This window comes from Dunckerocampus dactyliophorus, chromosome 14 (assembly GCF_027744805.1).
Source record: "Dunckerocampus dactyliophorus isolate RoL2022-P2 chromosome 14, RoL_Ddac_1.1, whole genome shotgun sequence".
NCBI lineage: Eukaryota > Metazoa > Chordata > Actinopteri > Syngnathiformes > Syngnathidae > Dunckerocampus > Dunckerocampus dactyliophorus.
Window position 1 is genome coordinate 14,286,320 of NC_072832.1, and position 23,107 is coordinate 14,309,426.

The window sequence follows — 23,107 nt, forward strand, 5'->3', positions numbered from 1 at the left end:
TGCTATGAAACACTACACTGGTCACTGATTGTCAGGAATTGTCAGGCATAACCCACACCAAGCTAAAACTCAACTCTGAACCCCCATTTTATTTTTTTATAGAATTCTTTTTTATAGTTTTATTTTTGCCTTAAATGGCTTACTGTCTATTATGTCTAGTGTATTGTGTAATATAAGTTCAAAGGTGACTATAGGAGTGTTATTTCTTGTCTAGAGGGCTCTAATAATGTTAAAAGCTGTATTTAGAAGGTCATACATTAGTTTTCTATGCTCTAACTATGAAAATACAGTGTTCCCTCGCTACATTGCAGTTCACCTTTCGCAGATTATGTAGTGGTTTTAGTGCTTGTAGTGCAATTTTGCATGCTTTTTTTTAACAACGTATGAAGGTGCATTGTGTTCTGCGTCCTTGAGGTGTATTAGAGCGATCTATCGGTGCTCTGTTGTATGTGTCTGTTATTGTATTTACTACTGCTACCAGTAGAGGGGGTTGTATACTCATGTGAGAGTGGAAGACGTGTGCAGCTCCACCTCGTCTCAGTATGTGTTTATGTGCCTGTACGAGCATATTAGCAACCCACGGTCGACAATAGCTGGCTAAATATAGAGCCACAACAGTCGTTATTGGCTAAGAGAGAACCCGCCCATTGTGTTCTGCGTCCTGATTGGCTGTAAACCATTGTCAACCAATCTCCTTTGTGCCGTTTCCTAGCAAACCGTTGCTAGCAAACCACCTAACTGTGTGAGCTGCTTGCTAACCGCCAATAAACAACAGAAGAAGAAGAAGAAGAAGCCATTATGGAATAATTAACCACAATAAACGAGGGATTACCGTACATTCAGTCATAGCTGATGTTAGTAGTAAACTTTGCCAAATTATCATCAAAAAACATAACTAGTGTGTGTGCGTGTGCTCAGCCGGCATACTCAATGCAGGAAGAAGTGGGATATAAAATTGTAGTTGCTCTACCGAGTGGGGAAGTGGGTAACAAAAATGTCAATAATTCATCAAGTATCCAAAGCGAAAAAATGTGCATGTGAAAGTACTTATACCATTCTGTCTTGATGTTGGAATGGGTGTTTCATCAGAATCTGGCACATTAAAACTCCTTTGCTCTGTTTTAATAAACATTATTGATCCCCAGCAGTTTTCCTCCAGGCTGTGCGCCACGCATCATTTCTCCGAAATTAATGATAGCCGTAGAAACAAAGGCTCAGAGGCTTACTCTTACCCAAGTTCCCGGTCATCAAATACGCGTTGTGGAAATCCTTCATGCCCAAGCCGACGATGTGGATGAATTCCTCTATGACCTGCATGAGCTCCACTGCTCCGGGATAGATCTGCACGAGACAAAGAAATTATTAAATAATCAAAGAGAAAGCACCTCATTTTCCACTCTGCTGCTTTGAGTTCGCACACACTGTGGCTGTCTGTGGTGGAACAAAATGGAGAAAAAGGTCCAAACAAAAAGAAGTAAAAAATGTGATTGAAAATACATCCCTGTGGTTAACGGTTATTGAAGCACACATCCATTATTATTACAATTATCAAACATGATTTATTCTTATCATTATTATTCATTGTTACACATAATGTATAACATTTTTCCAGCGACTTCCGTCTAGACTACAAGCATGACTAAAAGCTAAAACATGTTGCATTCATTTAGACTTCAGTTGAGGTTGGTTAATGTGTTTCCTTGCTATATACAGACCTATGTGTTCTGTACCCGCTTCTTGAGGATTAGCAAGCCAGTGAATGGCCCATTAGTGTTGTACTTGCATCCTGGCAGGATGTTATGTTTGCTTGTCTTTAGTTCCAATAGGTTATAGACCTTAGAATCAATGGCTCAATCAAATGTGGGCACTTCGGTCACTGGTGGATGGTTGTGGCTCTTTGTGGTCAGCACCACGGACAGCTCCACAAGCCCCACCATTGACACCGTGAGCCCAGTAAGCAATTTCCTCCAGGTCAATAAATCACTATCCTTGGCTGCTAGTCCACACAGTGACAGGTCGCTTCTAACCACAAGCTTTGACAAGCCCCCTCCCAGTGATTCTTGTATATAACCGTACTTGACAATACTCCTCAAGCAACAACATAAGCTGAACAAATAGCTTTACTTTAACAAATGTGTGAGCACAAAATGAGGATGTCAAGCAATTATAAAGGCCTTTAAGTGGCATTTAGCAATTAGCACCTCACCCTGTGTTTATATTGGGCAAGCTCCCGAGGCAGGGCTCCCCCCCTCCTTCACACTTGTGTGTGTTGTGTATTTAAATGTGGATCAGCTAAAGTTGAGAGCCTCTGACACAGCAGAGCCAAAGCCACAGAGGTGGGGGGTTGGCGTGTGGTGGGCGTGGTAAAAAAGCACATTGCATCGCCCCTTCCGGCATGTTTGACGCACAGCAAAGTCATACTTATTCTGCGGGTCTCCATGGCAACTGTATAGATGTGAAGGCAGCACAGGGAAATGGCTGCAGTGGAGTATCTTTAGACAGAGCTCTTGCTTCCCTCACCATGGCAACAGTGACAGGAGGTGAATATATAGTGATCCCTGGGTCCAACCGAGTCTACAGCCAGTAAAACCTCACAGTGAGATGCTTCATGGAAGTTTTTTTTTCAAACATCTTCGACGCACAGCGCGTGGGTGCTGTGCAAACGGAGTGTGGCGTGCACTCATTAATGCAACACAAGGCAGCAAGTGAGAAAAACCGATAACTGTGAAGTCCAGGCATTGTCTGGGGGTAGAATATAGTGCCGGAAATGAAGCAGCATCCTAGGAAAAATAATACCACATAAAAGTTCTCCTTCAAATGTGTTCTTTCACTCTTATTATTATTATTAGTAGTAGTATTTTTTGCTTCTGTGAGTGCCTCAAAGGGATGCAAGCAAATAATGGGCCCTGTCAAATTAGAGCTCAGAGTCAATACAGGCAAGATGGGACCACCAAAATGATTTTAATGTATTTAAACCGCCCTTTTGACAGTTTGTGTCAGTGCAAGTGTAACCTAATTCAGGTGGATATGGCAGTTGCAGCAGAGCAGATGCCCTCTCCAGACTGCAGCTATCACAGATGGTATCTTTTGTCTAGGTTGTGTGTGTTTTCAGGGTGGGGAGTTCAGCTTGCAGACACAGGTTGTGAGGATGCCATCTCTCAAAGCTTTGACGTGTGTGAAACAGAAGACGTAGCCAGGAGGTACTATTCACAGATAAACAGTGTTGAGAGAGAGTGTTGTGTTTTGACCCACTGTGTATTACCGCAGTATTGTAGCTGTTAAAATGCATCCTGTAATAATAACAAGCTTTTTTTTTTCTTACAACACTGCCCATTTCTCCAGCCAGACACACACACACACACACACGAGGAAAAAGACTTGACTTTTAGCTGCTGCACCATAATCAATAAAACATTTAAAGCCTGAAGTGCAACAGAGTGCTATAAAATTCAACTTAAGTAATGGTCTAATCACTCTAATTGCCATGATTTGTATCTGCTGTATGGAACATTGTGCCGAATGGAAGAGCCCTGCAGTGCATTTTATGGCCGGACAGGCCTCTGTGGCGGTGTTGCTGCCACCAAGTGGTGATCTGTGGAAGTCACCTACCAAATGAGGCCACATGCTGTATGAGGACACCTGCTAAATGACCCCATGTGAAGCAGAGCATTATCCCAGCAAGAGGCTGACTTTATTTAAGTCTATGGATGAGGTGGCACAGCTTTCCGTGTGTTTTTTTTTTTTTTGGTGCAAAACACTCATGCCTCACTCAGACGTGAATTATTCAATGCGACATGCCTACCTTCTGTGCATCTTCCCATTTCTCCTTATTTTCCTCCTCCAAGAGATTGCTGATGATTTGAAAGAAATTCTGTTGAGATAATGACAGGAAACATGAGTAACACACCCACACACATGCATTCGATCTCTCTCATGCTTTTTCAGTGCAGCATTAACAGGGTCATATGTGTGTGTGATGGCGTTGGGGACAGCACAACACAAAGTCTCCTTGAACACAGCCCTGCAGCTTGCAGAAAACATAGAATGCTGGAGGAAAGAAGCACAAGTTGCAGCCAGAAAAAAAAAAAAAACAGATGAAAGGGAATGTTTGAGCAGCTGTGTACATTGTCTTGTTCAGCGGGAGGGAGTCGGGGATGCTTGGGGTTCATGCCTGCAGTCGTAATAGGACCTCGGTCTGATCCTTAGTCTTGTTATTTCGTCTGGTCCACAGTGTGCCTGAGGGAGTCTCTCTCTGGCTTTCTCTCTCTCTATCTCTTGACACAGGCTATCTTGTTTTCTACTTGAATGCTTATGCTCCCTCTGGTGGTAATGTGCCCACTTTAACACTGCATTAGTGCAGAGACACATCAAGGGGGAGCGGCGAAGGGCTATCTGACTGCTCTGCTGTGGGCCCACACCCCCCAATGAGCCCTGGTAATAACCGTGGACACAATGCTTCCCTCATCTCACAGATTTTCTATGGTGCAAAAATGGCTGAATGGGTTCCTGGTCGCCCATCCACGCATTCCTGCAAAATATTAGCTGCATGTGAGCACTGCATGCGGTTATTTTTCTCCTCCCAGCATCATCCAATCATCACTTTTTACTTGTGTCTACAATCTTATAGTCACATAAGATTTGATAATATTGTTTTGATATTTGTTTTGAAATTTGATATATTGTAGTGTAACTTGTACTGTGTCATAGCCTGCAAGTACAACTGCATTGCCATAATACGAAATTGTACACGAATTTGGTTTTGTTCTTATATTTTACAAATATTGTCTTTCACTTGTGTTGTTTTAACTGTATTTTATTGTTTTCCAATGTTTTATTATTTAGATTTATATATGTTATATTCTACATATTTTGTTTTCTACTGTGGTTATTGTTAAAGTTGGTATGGCATGGTAAAGACTTCCTTTGACATTATTTCTTACTCATCTGTGACAAAGTAAGACTGGAAAACTAACAAAATGGTTCATTATGTATTTTTCAAATGTATTTAATTTAATATTATAGCAACAAAACAATATTTAAATCTAAATACAATAACTGACTATCAAGAAAAGCACTACAATACTGATTTGATGATGAGATTTGGGTTTATTATCAACACATACAGTAGAATGCCGTATTGCCTTGCAGTGTACTGACCAGCCAAAACATCAGGTACATATGCACCTGCACATCTAAGCTACAATGGCTTTGAATAAAGTAGGCGTAAAAAATAGAATTCAGCAATTTTCAAATGTAGCAAAAGAAATTGCCTTCTTCAAATTAGACTTATTAGATTACCTTTGGAGAGGGTGAGAGAAAAAAATAAATGTTTTCTTTCTAAGAGCTTTAATTAGATCTAGCCGTGTCAAAACCTTTGCCTTAGCCAATACTTACAAATAATATATGAAATAATAATATTTGGGTTGGTCATGAGCTTTGGGTCGTGACCAAAAGAACGAGATTGCGGATACAAGCGGCTGAAATGAGTTTACTCCGTAGGGTGGCTGGACACACCCTAAGAGATAGGGTGAGGAGCTCGGTCATCTGGGGGGGGGGGCTCATAGTGGAGCCGCTGCTCCTTCACATTGAGAGGAGCCAGCTGAGGTGGCTCGGGCATCTAGTCCGGATGCCTCCCGGGTGAGGTGGCTCCGGGGCGGACCTAGGACACGCTGGAGGGATTATGTCTCACAGCTGGCCTGGGAACACCTTGGTGTCCTCCCAGTGGAACTGGGAGATGTGGCCGGAGACCGGGAAGTCTGGACTTCCCTACTGAGACTGCTGCCCCTGCGACCCCGACCAGGATAAGCGGAAGAAAATGGATGGATGGATGGATGGATTTGGGTTACCTTTTTAGCAATATCAGAGGACCAAACTATTAAAAAGTCACAGCTTCAAACTAAACTGAGCATTATTACCTTTAATAGGCAGTTTCAACACAGTTCTTGTGTCTTATTAGGTCTTGCCTCTGTTATGGCCACTAAGCATATGATCCAAAATCAAATGTCAAAAGACTATTGATTGCTGCCCAGTTAGTGTAGTGGTGTTTCAACAAACAGGGTGTGCAGACAGAGTGAGTAAATCACACACGAATGCAGAAGTGAGCGGAGATCCCGAGGCCCGAAAAGGGTGCCTTTGAAAGTGACACGGCTCTGAGGACATAAATTATCGTATTGAAGATGGAGGTTGGGCTTTAGCTATAATCTCCATCATTGACATAAAGAGGATCAGGACTGCAGTCAAGTCCAACATGATGAGATGAAACAGCTTAGGATGTGGAGGAGACTTCTTAATACAATAGAGCCACAGGCTTGTTTGTCAGCTATCGCGCTGCCTCGGACAGGTCTCTAATACATGACAGTTTTGGTGAGGAAAGCAGCGCGCAGCACGCAGCACTATGCAAAAGTCTTAAGACACCACTAGCTTTGTTGTTATAATGACCATACAGTTTGTATGATTACATTATTAAGAAGTCTGTTGATTGTCCGAAATTGATTCTTGATGAATGAATAGGGGTACACGACGGCTGCAGCCAGGAGAGGCACTGTTGATTCAGTCTCAATTGGTTAAAGAAGATTAGAATAGAATGCCTTTTATTGTCACTATGCACAGGACAGTTGCAGGACGCAGGTATGGGAAGTTCCATGCAGAACTCCACTATGGGCATAATTATTCTGCTCAATACAACACTGGCACCAAAATAGGAGTTCAGAACATTCTGAGATTCTACTTTATTAATATTTAAAACATACCGATTGATTATGAAATCAAGGAAATGTAGTCAAAGTCCATTCCCAAGGTGATCCTTTAGCCAAGGAGGGATCCATTAAATTTAAATTTAAAGGTTTAAGTCACTAAGACATCAATGGAACCACCCACCCTCAGAATTATACTGCACTTTGGCACTGTGCACATGTAAATATGTGTATTTATGTAAAAAATAATGATGGTCTGACTTCAAGTGGGTCGCAACCATGACTATGGGAAATGTGTCCTGCAGGTTGAGACCAGTTGAGAAGCCCTGGTCTAAGCCATTTGCACAGCACTGTCCATACTCTATGTAAGCCAAGTACCCTTTAGCAACTTGAAAAAAAGAAAGATTCTGTTATTTACCTGCACATCATCTGAAGACGGCTCATAGCTGGCCCTTTTGAAGGTTTCGGTCACGTTGCGAAGGATCTCCACAGAAGACAACAGGTCACCAGCATAGAAGTTCTTCCTCTGGGTGAGGTCCAGTAGGTTTTTGGTCACCTGGGACATCCCATCACCTGCCAGCATCCTCTGACCTTTTGCAAGGTGCCCCTGAACCTCCAAAAACAGGAGAAGACAGAACTTGGGGCATCGACATCCTTCACGCATTTGACAGTCACACAATTGGCTTCACATTGGAGGAAATGGAGTGTATGAAATGAAGAAAGAAAGCCTGTGCTCTCAGAGATGTGACACTTAATATCTAAGCCAGACTCAATTGTATTGGCGCTTGCGGATGTCTTGAAATGAGCCAATGTGAATAAAAGAGAGATAACTGGAGCAGAAGACACACACTTAGGAGGAAATAAAATGACACTTCCCATCAATGCACAAGGTCGAGGTTCATATATACAGTATATCTATTCACAGATAGAGCAATACATCATAACTCATCATAACATTGCTCATTTTCTAGCACAATACTATAAAAAAAAGATCCTGAATACATTGCGAAAACAAAATGTCAAGAAAGTAAAAAACATCCCATTTTAAGCAACGGTTTTTCATTTTCTAATCTTGTTTAGCAATTTTCACATGAGAAAAATAATCTTAAAAAATAATCTTACGTTAAGAAAGTGAAGCCAATTCTTGTGAAGATATTATTTTGCCATAAATTTGTTATTTTTTCCAATAACAAGCTAAAACCTTCATTTTGATTATTGTTCAGAAACAAATTGAGAATATTTGTCTTACATTAAGAATAAAACTGGTTACCTAACTTTCTAAATTTAACAATGGACTCACACAGAAGATATATCTAAAGACTTGCTGGTTTCGGACCAATGTGAAGGCTGCACTGAAAATTTCCTAGAGTGTACAAACATTAATCATATTTAATCTGGTCATAAAAACATATTATTATTATTATTTACAATTTTTTTGTTGAATACAAGCTACATGTGTGAGATTATTAAACTTGATTATAAAAAATATTACTCTTTCGTTTTACTGAACAGCTCAGACACGGAAAAACTGTGAATCTAGTGATAAACACAGCGTGGGAGGAGTGAGCACGTAATGTAACTTATGCAAGCAACCAAATATGGTAACATGCTGATAAGAACAAATGTTGGCTTCACGCTGACCGAGTGGCTAGCATGTTCAGGCGACCTGCATTCAAATCTCCGCTAGAACATCTCTGTGTCGAGTGTGCATGTTTTGTGGGTATTCCCTGGGTACTCTGGCTTCCTCCCACATTTCAAAAATATGGACATTAGGTTAATCGGAGACTCTAAATATTGTCCATAGGTGTGAATGTTTTTTTGTCTAAGTGCAAAACCTCTGTTAAAGAACAATATTCTTAAATCTAGAATATGCAGTAACATTTTCCTTGAATCTAGCCTCATAAAAGGAAATTTTATCTCAATTTATGAATCTTATAGGAGCATTCGGTTTAATCTTACAAGAACATTTACTTAAATCTATGTGATAAGAACAACTTGCTTAAAACTAGACCTGATTTTTTATTTTAGGGCTCATTATAGGCTTAAAAGTCACAAGAAACGTATTCTAGTTATAAGAATTCTAACCAAGCAAATTTTGCTTACCCCACTGGCAGAATTTTTGCTTGAAATGAGAACAGTTTTTGCAGCGCTTAAGGGATATGGAAAAAAACTAGCTAGATGTATTCTAACCGCATTTTTGTAAGTAAAAATGGATTCCATTCACGGGAAAAATGTTACATGTGTTACTTGGTCTATTTGCGTGTAATTTTATTCTGTGTAAGAATGTGATACACTGGAGGCTGCTAGTGTTTGCATAGTAATTTACAGGAACAATTACGCACTGTCTTTTGTAAACTGACATATTCTGAAACGGACTTTTCCATCCATACATCAGATGAAACTCCTAACCAAATTGATATTATGGCAAAAGTGCAACATATCTGACAACTTCGGATGACGAGGCACTGTTCTTATACTTGGGTTGATTTGCATCCAATATGACAACAAGCACATGGGATCATGGTATAATGAAGACAATGTATTACTCAATGAAAGATGGCAACAAGTGCAGTTTTCTCTGTAGAACAGCTAAACGTTTGGCCAGAGTGCAATGAGAAACAATGCTTGGGGCGTGGGGGGGTTGTAGATTTTGATGCATTGGGAACTGAGGCTGTGGGAGGGAGCTGACTTTGCACCTACTGATTGCTGCAAGTATCTGAATTCATTTGTTATGCATCGCGCATAGCTCGGCGGCTCCCAGAAGGCCATACCGCGGTGATCCAAAGAACAGCGTCGACTGGTTGTGCCTGCGAGAGAGACAAAGAGAGAAGGACGGAAGGAGAGACAGCGACAGATTTGGAGAGGAGGAAGCGGCGGGGGGAGATAAGAAGGGAGATGAGGATGAGGGTGTAAAGAGTTTAGGGGTGGGATTAAGACCAAAGGAGAGTTGAATGACAGAAGGATGGAAGTCACGTTGGAAGGGGAAGTTGGAAACAGGAAATGAAGGAGAAAGCAGAGAAGAAGACAGACATATTATTTTTTTTTCATGAGATATTTAACATTCCCCTTTTGTCCAGTTCTGCTGCTTATCACTCACCATCAAAATTTGATGATGCATATTCAATTATGCAGTACAGTTGAGAGTGCTTTTTTCTAAATGTATTAGCAGCTAAACTGGAGTCCCCTGACTTGTAATACAGTGGATAGCTGCTTTTCGCAAGGGTTACGTTGCGGGGCCACCAGCGAATTGCTGGGTTACAACAACAATGGTTACTAATGAATGATCAGGTAAGATGAATAATGAAAAGATGGAGTCACGGTGCAGAAGATAGGTGTAAGTTTCACTTTTGCGTCTTGCGGCAACTATGGTGCGTTCAAGAAACAAACAAATCTCAACGCTTGAGTGAAGCATAAAGACATGTAAAACATGTGAAAACATGTACAAAACTTGTAAAAATTGCTAGCTTTTTTTGAACAGTAGAGTTCAAAAACAGTACAGTTGTCTCTGCCTGGGACCCACTCGCGGCCATCTCCAAGCAAATGCTGTGTTATCGCAATGACATCCTGAGGACTCGAGGCTCCAAGATTGGGCAATAGGCTGGGCGAACTTCTTCAGGCCTACACACACATGCATCCAAAGACACTCTCATACATGCACATACACACCCTCCCCTCTCCCAAGCCTTCACTGCTTCATCCCCCCAGTGTAGAAAGCCGGGGTCAGCGTTATGCGCTAACATGGCTGCGACGAGTGGCTGGCTGCCGGGCTGCGCTGGAAGACTTACATCCCCCTTTTCCCCTTTAAAGTTTTTATGTTGTAACGTGTGCTTATTTCTGCTTATGTTGCCAAGGTTTCTCTTCCCCTGTCCTCTTGGTCTTCTCTTTCCTCTCCTCCTTTTATCGTCCAGCCATCCTTGTCCTGTCTACCCCCCCGTCGTATTGTATAGTATGTTGTCGATGTGCGGAAAGGTGATTGCACAATTTGGCTTGTACCTCTGTATAAGTGGCATGTAAAGACCATTCTCTCTGTAGTACATGTATGCTGTACAGTTTACATGTATTATCACATATTTTTCAATTATTCCTGACATTGGGCAAAAGGGATGTGTTTTCAGCTGACAAAAAAAAAATTTTGGGAGAAAATAAATAAATATATACAGTATATATTTTTTTTACCAAAAAGAATTTGCAAGGCCATACATTTTGAATGGTGAATGTGCAGGGATCCTCCGTATATGCATGACGTCTTGTGTTATTAGTGCTGCATGCAAGAGTGGTTTATTCAAGCATGTAGCACAACTGCTGTGGTCGCTGTCAGGCACTGGAACAGTGATCCATAAATAGAAGAACCGCCCAATATCCACCCACACGGCCGTGTGCATCCTACATAGACGCTCCAACATCACACCTTCCCAGCTGTCGACCTGCAGGAGTGCACTTCACAGATCACCCGGCCGCTCGACATCCCGAGGAAAACTCCCACAGTAACAAAACATCTCCCCTGGCGTCCATGCTTCGCTTAAACCTTCGCTATCGCTTGTTCTCGTTCTCGCTCCTTCACACACCAACACACGCACACGCAGAGAGGGCTCAAAGCCACCCCTTCTACACGCCCACCTTCTCCACCGCTACTATCTTATCTGGTCAGTGCTCACACACACTATACCAGGGCCGCACGAAAAACATCACCCCTGAAGCACAAGTGAACGACTCAAGTTGGGTTTTACACGGTGACTCCAACTGCGATGAAGTACCACAAAATCTAACATGAGACTGAATCAGAAAGTCTGCATTTACAAACATAATCGAGCATGTTTTGATTAACACCAATTAAAGAGGTATTCATTAAACAATCTGCGTATAATAGCAGCGTAGTGGTGTAGACGCTCAAAAAGACTGAACCGATTTAATTACGCAATATTTTATTAAGGAAAAGGAATAGAAAACTCCAACCAAGTCACAATCTACTCACTATCAAGTTTTATTTCCTGTCTTACAGGTGCTCAATGTGGCCACCACCCACAGCACGAACGACATCAAGGCCATCCATCCATCCGTCTTCTATGTCGCTTATCCTCACTAGGGTCGCGGGTATGCTGGAGCCTATCCCACCTGGCTTTGGGTGAGAGGCGGGGTACACCCTGAACTAGTCGACATCAATGCGATAAGAGAATTCCTCCCAGATGCACATCAGCATATTACAATCAACGGGATGTGACTACAGCGCCCCTGTAGCAGTTGTTCAAAACTTTAAAAAGTACTCTTTCAAATGGTCACCAACTTATTCCATGACGATGTTTGAGAACTGAAGCAATGCGTCATCAAATCGGTGTATTGGTTTTGAAAAACCCTGCAATATATTAGAGATGCAGGTGTCAAGGCCTGCAGTTTCATTCAATTCAAGTTCCAAAAAAAATACTACTGATGAGTAGCAGTAGTAGTAGACCACAGAACAGTACAGCAGTACAACACACATGAATTTCCCACCAACTGCTGAGTAGCACAGCCATTTTAACATTATGAACATAAAGCACATGCAGGGGCCAATTCAGCTTTCGGATGCATTTTTCCCTTAGAAAATAGATTAGCTTCAATGCTTATTTTTGTGTCTTAATTATGTAAGAGCCTTTCTATCACTATTAAAATTTGATCTAATGGCCGCCAGATGATCCAGACCTGTTTTGATGAAGTCATACTGGGAAGGAAAAAAATGCCACCGGCAAAGTCTTGTGTGACGCCTGAATCTTTTGTAGTGTAACAAATAAAATCATGCCAAGTATAAGGACTAATAATAAAAAAGAAATCTTCAAACAAAGTCAGTGCGACTTAATTGTGTAAAAAGAACGTAATGACAGCACCAACTGTAATAAAAAGTCACATATTATGTCTATTATACTCTGTAAGGGTCGTATATGGTCATGGTTTGCATTTACACTCCCGTCATTGATAGAAATCAATAAGGCTTCCTTTTGCAGATTAACAGCCTCACAATTTTCATGCAAGAGGACTTTGTTTCATTTAGCCTCTTTACTCGGGGCTTTTGGGAGCATTAACCTGTGAAAAGATTAATAGCTTGAAGTTACGTTGCAGTAATTGCACTCTTCTTCCGTCGAGTGACAGTGAACTTAATTGGTAATTCTAGTATGAAAGAAAGCAGACGGGAACAGAAATGGATACAAATGAATGTGGAAAAAAAATAAGCAGGTTTGTAGTCGTTCACACAGCTGTCGGCCCATTCGGGGTGTACCCAAAGTTAGCTGGGATAGGCTCCAGCGCTCCTGCAACCCTATGCAGGATATGCAGTATAGAAAGTGGATTCTTGGTCCTTGTCATTTTACTTTGAAAAAAACCCTCCTGTTTCTCCAACTGCATCTTATCAATCTAAAGGTGTCTGTCAATGTCAAGAGGAGGAGGGAGCGTTCCGAGCATTCCGGGTACACTGATTGGAACCTTTTCCAAAAAGATTTATATCAAATTTCCGAAGGCATCACAGTCGGTGGTAAATGACCAAATGGGCTGGGAAAAGAAGACGTTTTTTAATCCCCAGCAAGATGTCATTCATTGATCAACTAATCATCTCTGGAGTCTTGCTGACAAAAATACCTGCCAAGAGACAAAATGTGCTCACATACTGTAACAGGGTGCCATTTCCTAGCTACCCACTCTCCAAAAAACAGATAATAAATCTCAGAGGTGAAAGCCATTCAGTGGAGACCAAACAAGCCTAAATATGCTCACCCGACTCTTGATTTAAAAAACCCAAACATGGTGGACGAAATTCTTGTACTCCTGTCCTGTAGGTAGCAGTAACACATCTTACAAAGCAGGTGCCAATGCCACACAAAATATGGATTTGATGGATTAATGCCCTATCTGATTAATGATAGCCATGGCATTTGGTTTTGTGGTGGTTTTGTGACATCCTGTGTACACTAGGTCCCCAACTTATGAACACAATTGGTTCCAGATGACCGTCGAATTGTTCTTAAGTCGGGGAAAAGGTAATATTACCAATGATATAGGTACTACATGTACGTGTATACCTATACAGTATATGTGTATGTATGTAAATATGAGTTTGGATGCAGTAGTAATATTAAACGAGGATAATTAATGAAAAAAACAATAATAAAAGTGATCTAATAATACGTAATGATAAATGTTATTTACCTTTGAAGAGGAGTGGTTGAGCATACGTCGTTGTGGTGGAGTTGGAGGAGGAGTTATTGAAAAAAAGGACAAATGGTCGTCGTCGTGAGACTCTTCTAAAAGAGGTAGTGTTCTGTGGGTGGTGTAGAATTAAGCAGGCCTATTAACTCTTCATAAACTTTAATCACACACTCTGTCCGGGTTGTATCATTTAGCTTTCCATTTAGCTTCATCTCCCCAGCGTCTAACTCTTCCTCTGTTGGTCCCATTAGCAGTGTCACAGTGCCCTCTACTGGTCAAGCATGTACAGTAGCAGTATACATACTGATTGAGCGACTACAAGGCAAAATAAAATAAAATATAGACCAGTCGGCTTGTGTTCGTATCTGCGAATGTTCGCTAGTCGGGTGTTCGTAAGTTGGGGACCTAGTGTATTTCCATTTTTGTAGCCTCGGGTTTCTAGGGGTTGGCAATGCTACGAGCAGCATCTGCTGACACTTGGTGATTAGCCAAGTTAGTATTTAGCATCTAGGCAGTGGCAGGATGCTGTCAGAGTAGTCTCCTGCCTTCATCCTTCCTGCATTGCTTCTTATGCCTCTTTGTTACTGTTGTTACTTCTTGGCCTTGTTTCCCTTTTATTGTGGAAGTATCTAAGTTAGTTTGGTAAGCTACGCTACGTTTTTTGTTACCGTTTCCATCGAGACACCGTCCCGCTCTGCTTGTGGATTCGCCCCAGCAACGTTTATTTGTAGTTAGAGTAACTTCTCGCAACTTTGCGCTTTGAATTTCACAGCTTCACTCTATCAGAGTTTTTCAAAAATGTATTAGTTAATAAATCATGCTCTTTCATGGTTGAATATGGCCTATTATACATTACAAAAAACATGTAATCATTTTTTTGCCTACATCAAGAATTTTCAAGAATAAAAATAGCTAAATTAACTAAAATACAAATATAAAGCACTGACAAGACGCATTCAAAGATGTTGTGATAATAGCACAGTATACACTAGCCACTAGGTGTCAGCAATGTTACTGTAATGTTTGGTGTGAGAGACAAGCACCAGACTTGGTCACCGCTTTTATTGCAAGATTGAATTATTTTACAACAGGCACAATAATCCCTAACATCGACTACTGCTATGTACTGCTATGTAACCCAACCCAATTTACACAAAGCATTTTACACAAATAAAGGCCAAAACAAAAAAAAAACAATCCTCCCAAAGTTTATTTTTTTAAATAATTACCTATTTGCCAGCGGCCCTTAGTATTGTCCCTGACCAATAGCACTCATCATAAATTAATTGAAGAATTTGCAGTTAAGCCATGTGATCAGTATCAGTACCGGTTGAGCTCACTCATGGATGATCGGTATCGGAATCGACAGCACAGAACCCTGATCGGAGCGTTCCTAGCAGCAGCAGAACCAATTCTGTAATAGCGAGGAGGAGCAAAATGCTCAGCCAGCATGAATGACTTCATTGTACACAACAGGCAGCCGAGCAGCGCGACCAACATTTTAAAGTGCAAGCAGAGGTAGACCAAGCTTTTGGATGCTGACCACTACTGATGCTTCAAATGCAGTAAGTAAAAAAAAAAAACAAATACATCAGGAGGTTGCCAACAGCCACAGCTGTCAATGCCAATGTTGTTTGACCCAGCCCTGATTACAGACCCTGATGGTTTTTTGCTTTTGTAGACCACACACCCAGCGACTATAGGAGACTTAATTTTGTTATATCAGGAGTTCAATGGCATTCCAATTGAGAAATGTCCTTCTGATCCAATCAGCCGTTGGTTTACTTTTATGTCACAGAGAATATATTTCTTGTGAGTTCTACTTTAATCAGTTGTTGGCTTTTTATCTGTCATCCCGCATGTGTTTTCTTTTCTCTCGAGTTCTGCCTTGTTAAAAAACAAACTGACTGATTCTGCCTGACTGTAGCCGAGCTTCTGCACTTGAGTCCACCTGTCTTTCCACATTGCAACACTCGTATCCACACCAGTCTAAACCAGACCGCCTCTCCTCGCCACTGGTGGCAGTTGTCACCCATGATGGTTGAGGCGGCGCTGATGCCCCTTGCGCTGGGTGCTGTTCCTACGATGACCTTGATGACGACAGTGACAAGAGCAGTGTAAGCGCCGATGCCCCTAACACATTTGGACACGTCACCCAAGCTGTCTCTCTACATTCCTGTCTCACATTTTGTTGCGCTGCTTGTGCTGATCAATATTTCATCTTTGTTAAATCCATCTCAGCAGTTTGACTATCTGGGGGGAAAAAGAAAGCTAATCATGGTTCCCTTTTGCCTCGGGTTTGACCTCAATTTAAATACAAAACAAAAGGTGGAGAGGTTCGAGCCCATTCATTGTTGCATAATGCGACCTTTACAAAACTGTGATTAATCGCTAACAAACTTGACCTGACCTAAACTATCCTCCATCACGGTCTTTTTCCAAGTGCCAAAGCAGTTTAAACATGAAATATGCCTACTTCCTGTTCTTTTAGCCTTTTGTGTTTGCACTGGTCCAACCATTACGCGGGCATTTAAGGTCAAGTGATGCAGCACCTTTGTGTTATTATTATCATGTGTCACTGTATCATTTTTCGGTGTCCTTTTGTATGAACCACCACAAATATGGTCTGATCAACTGCAAAATAACAGAGACAGCACAGAGACAGAACACTAGTCAGGTAGAGCTTTCAGGTAGAGATAAAATAACATTATAATCACATTATATAACAGTATATTCATGCATATTTTACAGCAGGGAAACTGATGTTATTTCTTCTCCCTTAGCGCACCAACAAGTTAAGACTGACTCAACAGCGCCTCTACTGGTTGCAGCCAAACAGTGCACTCCATTTTGCCTCAATTGCTTAGCGAAAGTGTCAAAAAATTTTTCCAGACTATAAATCGCATCAGTCAATAAAATGCATTTTGAAGAGGAAGAAAATTTATATAAATCGCACTGGATTATAAATCCCAGTTAGTTAGTCATTCATGTCACAAACTTTAAGACCAAGAACAGACCTTTAATCTGAAAAGGCAAGTTATTCAACTACACAATAGCACACAGATCAGCACACAGAATAGGTCTCCGGTTTGTTAACTTAACACATTCATAGTTAATCAACTCCACTGACTGGGGCTGTCCTAACTAGCCAGACTGGTGTTTGTCCCACCTGATGAACTGATGAAGCCTGCTTGGATGAGAGGCGAAACACCTTCTAAGACAACCTGAACAGTCGAGTTTGCGATCGATTCAATGCGCTGAAAATTCAGTTACACAATAGCATAAAGAACATACCTGGGAGGCTGAATAGTCGAAATTAACAAGACAAGTCAGCGAGTCCAACAAGCAAATTACCGGTAAGCAAGTTCACCAAGCTCCCGATTTCATTCCACATGACTGAATCCATTGAATTCTTCATTCTCTGCGTTGCTTCCCTAAAGCCCCCCTTCGTGGCCGGTAATGTTCACTCCTTGGTTTGTGACAGTCAGTATGAATTAACATTGAAAAATGTTAAATAAGGCACAGTAATTCCTTGTTTATCACAGTTAATTGGTTCGAGACCCCACCATGATAACTGAATTTCCACAAAGTAGGATTCCTAATTTATGAACTGAATGTTTTTGTAGTTCGAGCACAGAAAACTTCTTCCAGGGTGTAACCCGCCTCTCGCCCGAAGGCAGCTGGGATAGGCTCCAGCGTACCCGCGACCCTAGTGAGGATAAGCGGCACAAAAAATGGATGAATGGATGTGGTCGAGGGAAGCCGAGAAATTCAAACCGTGAAGGACGGCTGTGTATATTTTGATATATAAGTCGCACCTGACTAGAAGTGGTAGGACCAGCCAAAGTATGAAAAAAAGCATGACTCATAGTCCAGATAAAACTGTGTTTTTTTTTTTTTTACATAATCTCAATTTCTGTCAATTTTGTAAAACTGTATCCCATCAAATAGCGTCTCGTGTTGGTATCTAGCCAATTTAGCATACAACTGTATATTTGATATACAATATTAAATGTCAGTGTGTCTCATCCATCACAAAATTAAAAACAGTATGACTGTCTAAAAATACACGATACATTTTTTTTTCTCTCCAACAATCCAATGCAATGAGTCACAGCCTGAGAAGAATCTGACAGGTGCAGCCAAGAGTTACGCTGTGTGGTGCATTCGGATGAAGGGATAAGGGCTTTCTCCTTTGGCAGTTGAATTCTGGCACCGGGTTTAGTTTTACAGTCACAGTGTTTTGCAAATTTAGCAAAGATTAGGGAATAAACTTGTAGAACAAAAAGGCCTGTCGTGTAATATGTATACTGCAGTGCAGGTCAGACACCAGAAATCCAACATTAATGTCATCACGTGGCCTGTGGTAAGACTGTGCAAACATGTTATAGTTTAGGAATGAACAATTACAGTAGTTAATGAGGAATGAGGAATGAACCTACCTAACCCTAACCCTAACCACTACTCATTAGTTAATCATTAGTTCTTCATTTGTTCCTCAGTAACTAGCCTAAACGTATGTGCCTTAGTCATTAGTTCCTCATTAGTTCTTCATTAGTTCCTCAGTAACTACTTTAAATTTATGTGACTTAATTGCTCAGTAACTACTCTACTCATTAGTTCCTCATTAGTTCTTCATTAGTTCCTCCGTAACTAGTCTACATTTATATGCATTAGTCATTAGTTCCTCATTAGTTCTTCATTAGTTCCTCAGTAATTACTGTTCTTTTGTGTACGTTATAGTAAAGTGTGACCACAAAAAATATTACTTGGCCTTACCTGTGGCATTTGGTGGACATCTGTTAAAGGCCAGTTCCCCTGAAGGTGTGCGTCTCCACACCATCGACACGGAATAGTCCTCGGGACAAATCTCATATGGTGCTGAAATACAAAGTAATGCGAGTGCATCTGTATCGATGAAAAGAACATTCCAGTATTTTGTGCCTGATGCAAGCGTTTCTTGCCATTACACTGAAAAACAGGGGATCAAGTTGAGTAACGGGAATCTATGTAGGTACGTTCCAATCCTCGCACTGCGTGGCAGTGAAACACTGTTAATGTGTGTGCATCTGTATGAGAGAGTACTAGGGATTCCCCAAAAATGAAGCTTTATCGCTGGTTGTATGTATTTTTATACTTCAAATACTGGTTTACTTAAATTTGGTATCACATTTATATGAAAACTTAAATCAAAGCCATCATGAAAGGCCAAAAAAGGATCGTAACATTAAACTGGAATAAAAGGTATGTGGGATTATTTCTTTTCTATTTCTCAGTGCTCATGTGGAATTTCATCAAAATATAACCATGCAAAATACTATTTTTCTATCCAGAGTTATTAGGGCATGTCCTTTCATCTTCACAACTATAAAGACCATCTGTGTGTGTGTGTGTGTGTGTGTGTGTGTGTGTGTGTGCGCTATATTCTATGATGCATATAGTGTGCTACATTAATTAACCAATTATGCTAAGTATTTCAAGTGAATTAAGGGGAAAAAAAAGGATTTAATACTTTTCATATGCTGAAATCTAGTATTGAAAATTTCATTGACTTCAGACAAAAAAAAAAAAGATACAGAGTTTTCCGTTCTCAACCACAGCTTTTGTCTTAAGTCAAAGGTCAGACAATAGGGAGAGACAGCATACTAGCTTTCTACAAAAGTTACTGTAGCTTCTTTAATACTGAAGTCAGGGAAGTGAGTTAGGTATCAAATTAAAGGTTTTTTGATGATTTATCTGATTAGATGGATTACAGGCATGCCCTTACACATGTCAAAATCTTGGAACATACCTAATCTACAGTATGTGAACACATTGTTGCTGTTTATTCTAACATTCTGTTGCCTTGATTTGCACAAATAGGTGACAACTTAAACATTTGATTACATTTTACCAGTAACTTAAGAACAAATCAAGGCTAGCATCCATAAAGTTTAGAAAGAAGAAAGCAGACACTAGCTAGTAGCTAGTTTTGTTTACAGGTGTTCTCTAATAACTTCTGGCTAGCTTTCTTCTATGTTTAATTGGAGGGCAGACTATATGCCACCGTGTCTCACTAGCCCCTCCTGTGGATCAAACTAGTATTACAGGTCACAGTACAGGGTAAGCCTGTTAACAGTTCATTCATCAAAAAATGGTGTTGCTATGCTAATTGTTTCCCTGCTTTCAATTACTTTTAGGTGGCCATTTAGTTATAAAGCTATGGTGAGTAGACAGTTTTAAATGTATTAAATGAGCATTGTGTGCTTACAGCACTCAGAATTATTCAACCCTCATTGTAAATTCTATTTACAGTGGAACCTCAGCTTGTGACATTAATCTGTTCCAAAAGGTCAGACGAAAACCGAAACGTACGAAAACCGAAGCAAACCCAGAAATATGAAGAAAACCACATTTTATATAGAATAATAGTTTTACATGCATACAACAATGCAAAATACACATACATTATGCATGAAATGGATAGATGATGATTTAAATCACTTTTACCTTGATGGAAGACGAGCAAGCACAGAGATTAGAGGAGGGAGGAGTGGCAAGGAAGTAAGAGCCACCCGGACGCCATTTCACTCCAGTACATTCCAAACTTAACTTGAAAGAGTGACCAGTTAGAGCTGTATACTTGGGGTGGGTTATTTTGCAGCCGTACTCAATGAAACAAAGCACCGAATGTCTGACACTCAGAATTACACAGTGCACTTGAATATCTCTTGAGCGCACGGCACACAATACTGACGAGCAGGAAGAAAAGAGACAGAGAATTGTTCATTGTTCTGTGTATGTTTACACACATAATAAAACTGATATTAACTAATATTCCCACCGCTATACATTCTTCTACCCATTCTAACCACTATCCATAACTCACCAGTGCATGGATGCTTTGTTTGGGCACTGGATTCTACAGAATGATATGTGGCAAACGGACTAATTAGTGAGGCACACTGTTTGGCCATGCGATGACCGAGACTGCGTATGAAAACCCAGACATATTTTTGGTAATAACTTTCGGCGAAAACTGAATCCCATGAAAAAACTGAGGTTCCACTGTATTTGCAAAGCCTGTGATTGACTGGCAACCAGTCCAGGGTGTACACTGCCTCTTGCCCGAAGTCAGCTGGGATAGGCTCCAGCATACCCGCGACCCTAGTGAAGATAAGTGGCATAGAAGATGGATGGATGGATGGATGGAAGAACAAAGCCCAACCCAACTAATATTATGAAAATCAGCATATTTTTTTTCAACTTGCTACTGTATCTATTGAAAGATGTAATTAAATATATGTAATTTACAATGAGGGTTGTATAATTTTGAGTGCAACTGTATGCTAAAAGCATTGTACTGCAGCACTTGAGGAAGGCATGAGTTTGACATTTTATTATTATTATTGTACAAGAATTCCACCTTACCTGGACAGCGTTGGTCGCTGCACTTCCGGACTTCTTCCCTATTGCCATCACACTGATGCCCGGTCGTCGCCGCCCCCTGACACACCCGAGTTCGCCGTTGCCATCCACCATCACACGACTTAGAGCAGCCGCTCCATGGACCCCATGGGTTCCACTGGCCATTTGCTGCAACACAAACAAATCTTGTTGACAAGTACCACATTGACCCAAATATAAGATGACCTTGAATATAAGACGACCCCTCTTTTTCAGACTTTTTTCTAGATAAGAAATACCATCACTTCAAGCTTCGAATTCCATGGTTTCACTCTATCAAGGTTTTTCAAAAATAATAAATCATTGCTGTTGAAGTAGTGACTGAATACGGCCTATTACCAGCCAAAAAATCTGCATATTTAAGCAAAAAATGGCTAAATGAACTACAATAAAAACAGAAGGCATCCAGAAGAGGCATTCAAAGACATTGCAATCATATGTAGTATTCTACACTGGTCATTAGGTGTCAGTAATGTTACTGTAATGTTCGGCGAGACACACAAGCCTCAGACATGATCGCCAGAACAACAGCCTTTTATTGCTGGTTTGAAGGATCACACAACAGGCACAATAATCCCCAAGAAAAATCCCTAAGAAAAACACGGGCTACTGTTAAAACTCAACTTTGAACCCCCAAACGTCACTTCCTGTCCACCACCTACTCACCTCGCCCAGCGCCAGAACACATTTACAGCAACACAGACAAGCAGGAGTCTTATGTCTTAGATGGCTTATTTTATAATATTCTGTCTACTATATTTGGTAATATGAGTGTAAAGGTGACTATAGGGGTGTGATTTCATGTCTAGTAATAATAAATATCTAATAATGTTAAAAACTGTACTCAGAAGGTGGTAAACAGGTTTTTGACGCTATTACTATGGAAATATTCGATTTATGAATAAGGAATCCTACTTTGCGGAAATTCACTTATCACAGTTGGGTCTGGAAGCAATGAATCGCCATAAACAAGAGATTACTGTCTGGCATTTTGTTATAGACTTAAAGCTTGCAGATTCAATTCAGTAACTGAACAAAATTACTTGAAGCGCTTAGCAGGATGTGTGCATTTTATAGCTACCAGAACTTCTCTGCAAATGGTGATTATTCAACTCATGCTGACAACGTTAAAGCACAATAATTTCAAAAGTTGTCATAACCAGCAGCAGGTTTTATGCCTCTGTAATGAAGACTATTAAACCGCACATTAGACAAAACAATGCTGCCCTTCAGCAATGTAGTAATTCCCATGCCCTGTTCTAAAGAAGCGGGAAGCACATGCAGCACAACAATTCTCCTACAAACAACCTCCTTCTCTACCGCTTCCAAATGTAGAAGAGAAGCCGCCGAAAACAATCCCTAAACCTCAGTTCTGAAAGCTCATATTCTCCAAAAAAAAATCAGATGTTTGCTTCAAAGCTACTATTGTTAATGGAAAGTCAGCACTGACCTTCTATGCCTCTGCCAAGGATGTCATACTGGAAATATTTCCTTATTACTTTAATCTTAAAGACCAAATGTAGGCATATTATGGTGCTGGTATGTATGAAGGTGTACATTATTATTCAAATACAAAAAAGTAGTGTTTGGCCTTGGCAGAGATCTACCACTGGAGCTGTAATTAATTTTCACAAAGAAACTCCGTATTATATATATATATATATATATATATATATATATATATATATATATATATATATTTTTTTTTTTTTTTTCAGTGCAAGCTTTTGATCAAACACACCTTTGGATGCATTTAAATTGCTAAGTAGGTAGCACTCATTAAAAACACACACACAAAT

General features: G+C 40.5%; 1 protein-coding gene across 9 annotated transcripts in view; it reads right to left on the minus strand.

Annotated features, from left to right (window-relative positions):
• The window catches only part of adgrb3 (adhesion G protein-coupled receptor B3), a 174,395-nt gene that overhangs the window by 59,500 nt on the left and 91,788 nt on the right, over positions 1-23,107 (minus strand). For 6 of the 9 annotated variants that reach the window (XM_054798032.1, XM_054798035.1, XM_054798034.1 and 3 more), the window contains 6 exons: positions 21,273-21,437; positions 18,642-18,743; positions 9,392-9,499; positions 7,111-7,307; positions 3,803-3,871; positions 1,233-1,341 (listed from right to left, as the gene is read on the minus strand). In XM_054798032.1, the coding sequence (XP_054654007.1) occupies positions 1,233-1,341; positions 3,803-3,871; positions 7,111-7,307; positions 9,392-9,499; positions 18,642-18,743; positions 21,273-21,437 (750 nt within the window). The remainder of the gene's footprint in view (positions 1-1,232; positions 1,342-3,802; positions 3,872-7,110; positions 7,308-9,391; positions 9,500-18,641; positions 18,744-21,272; positions 21,438-23,107) is intronic. The other 3 variants (XM_054798031.1, XM_054798029.1, XM_054798030.1) reach the window with 2 other exon arrangements.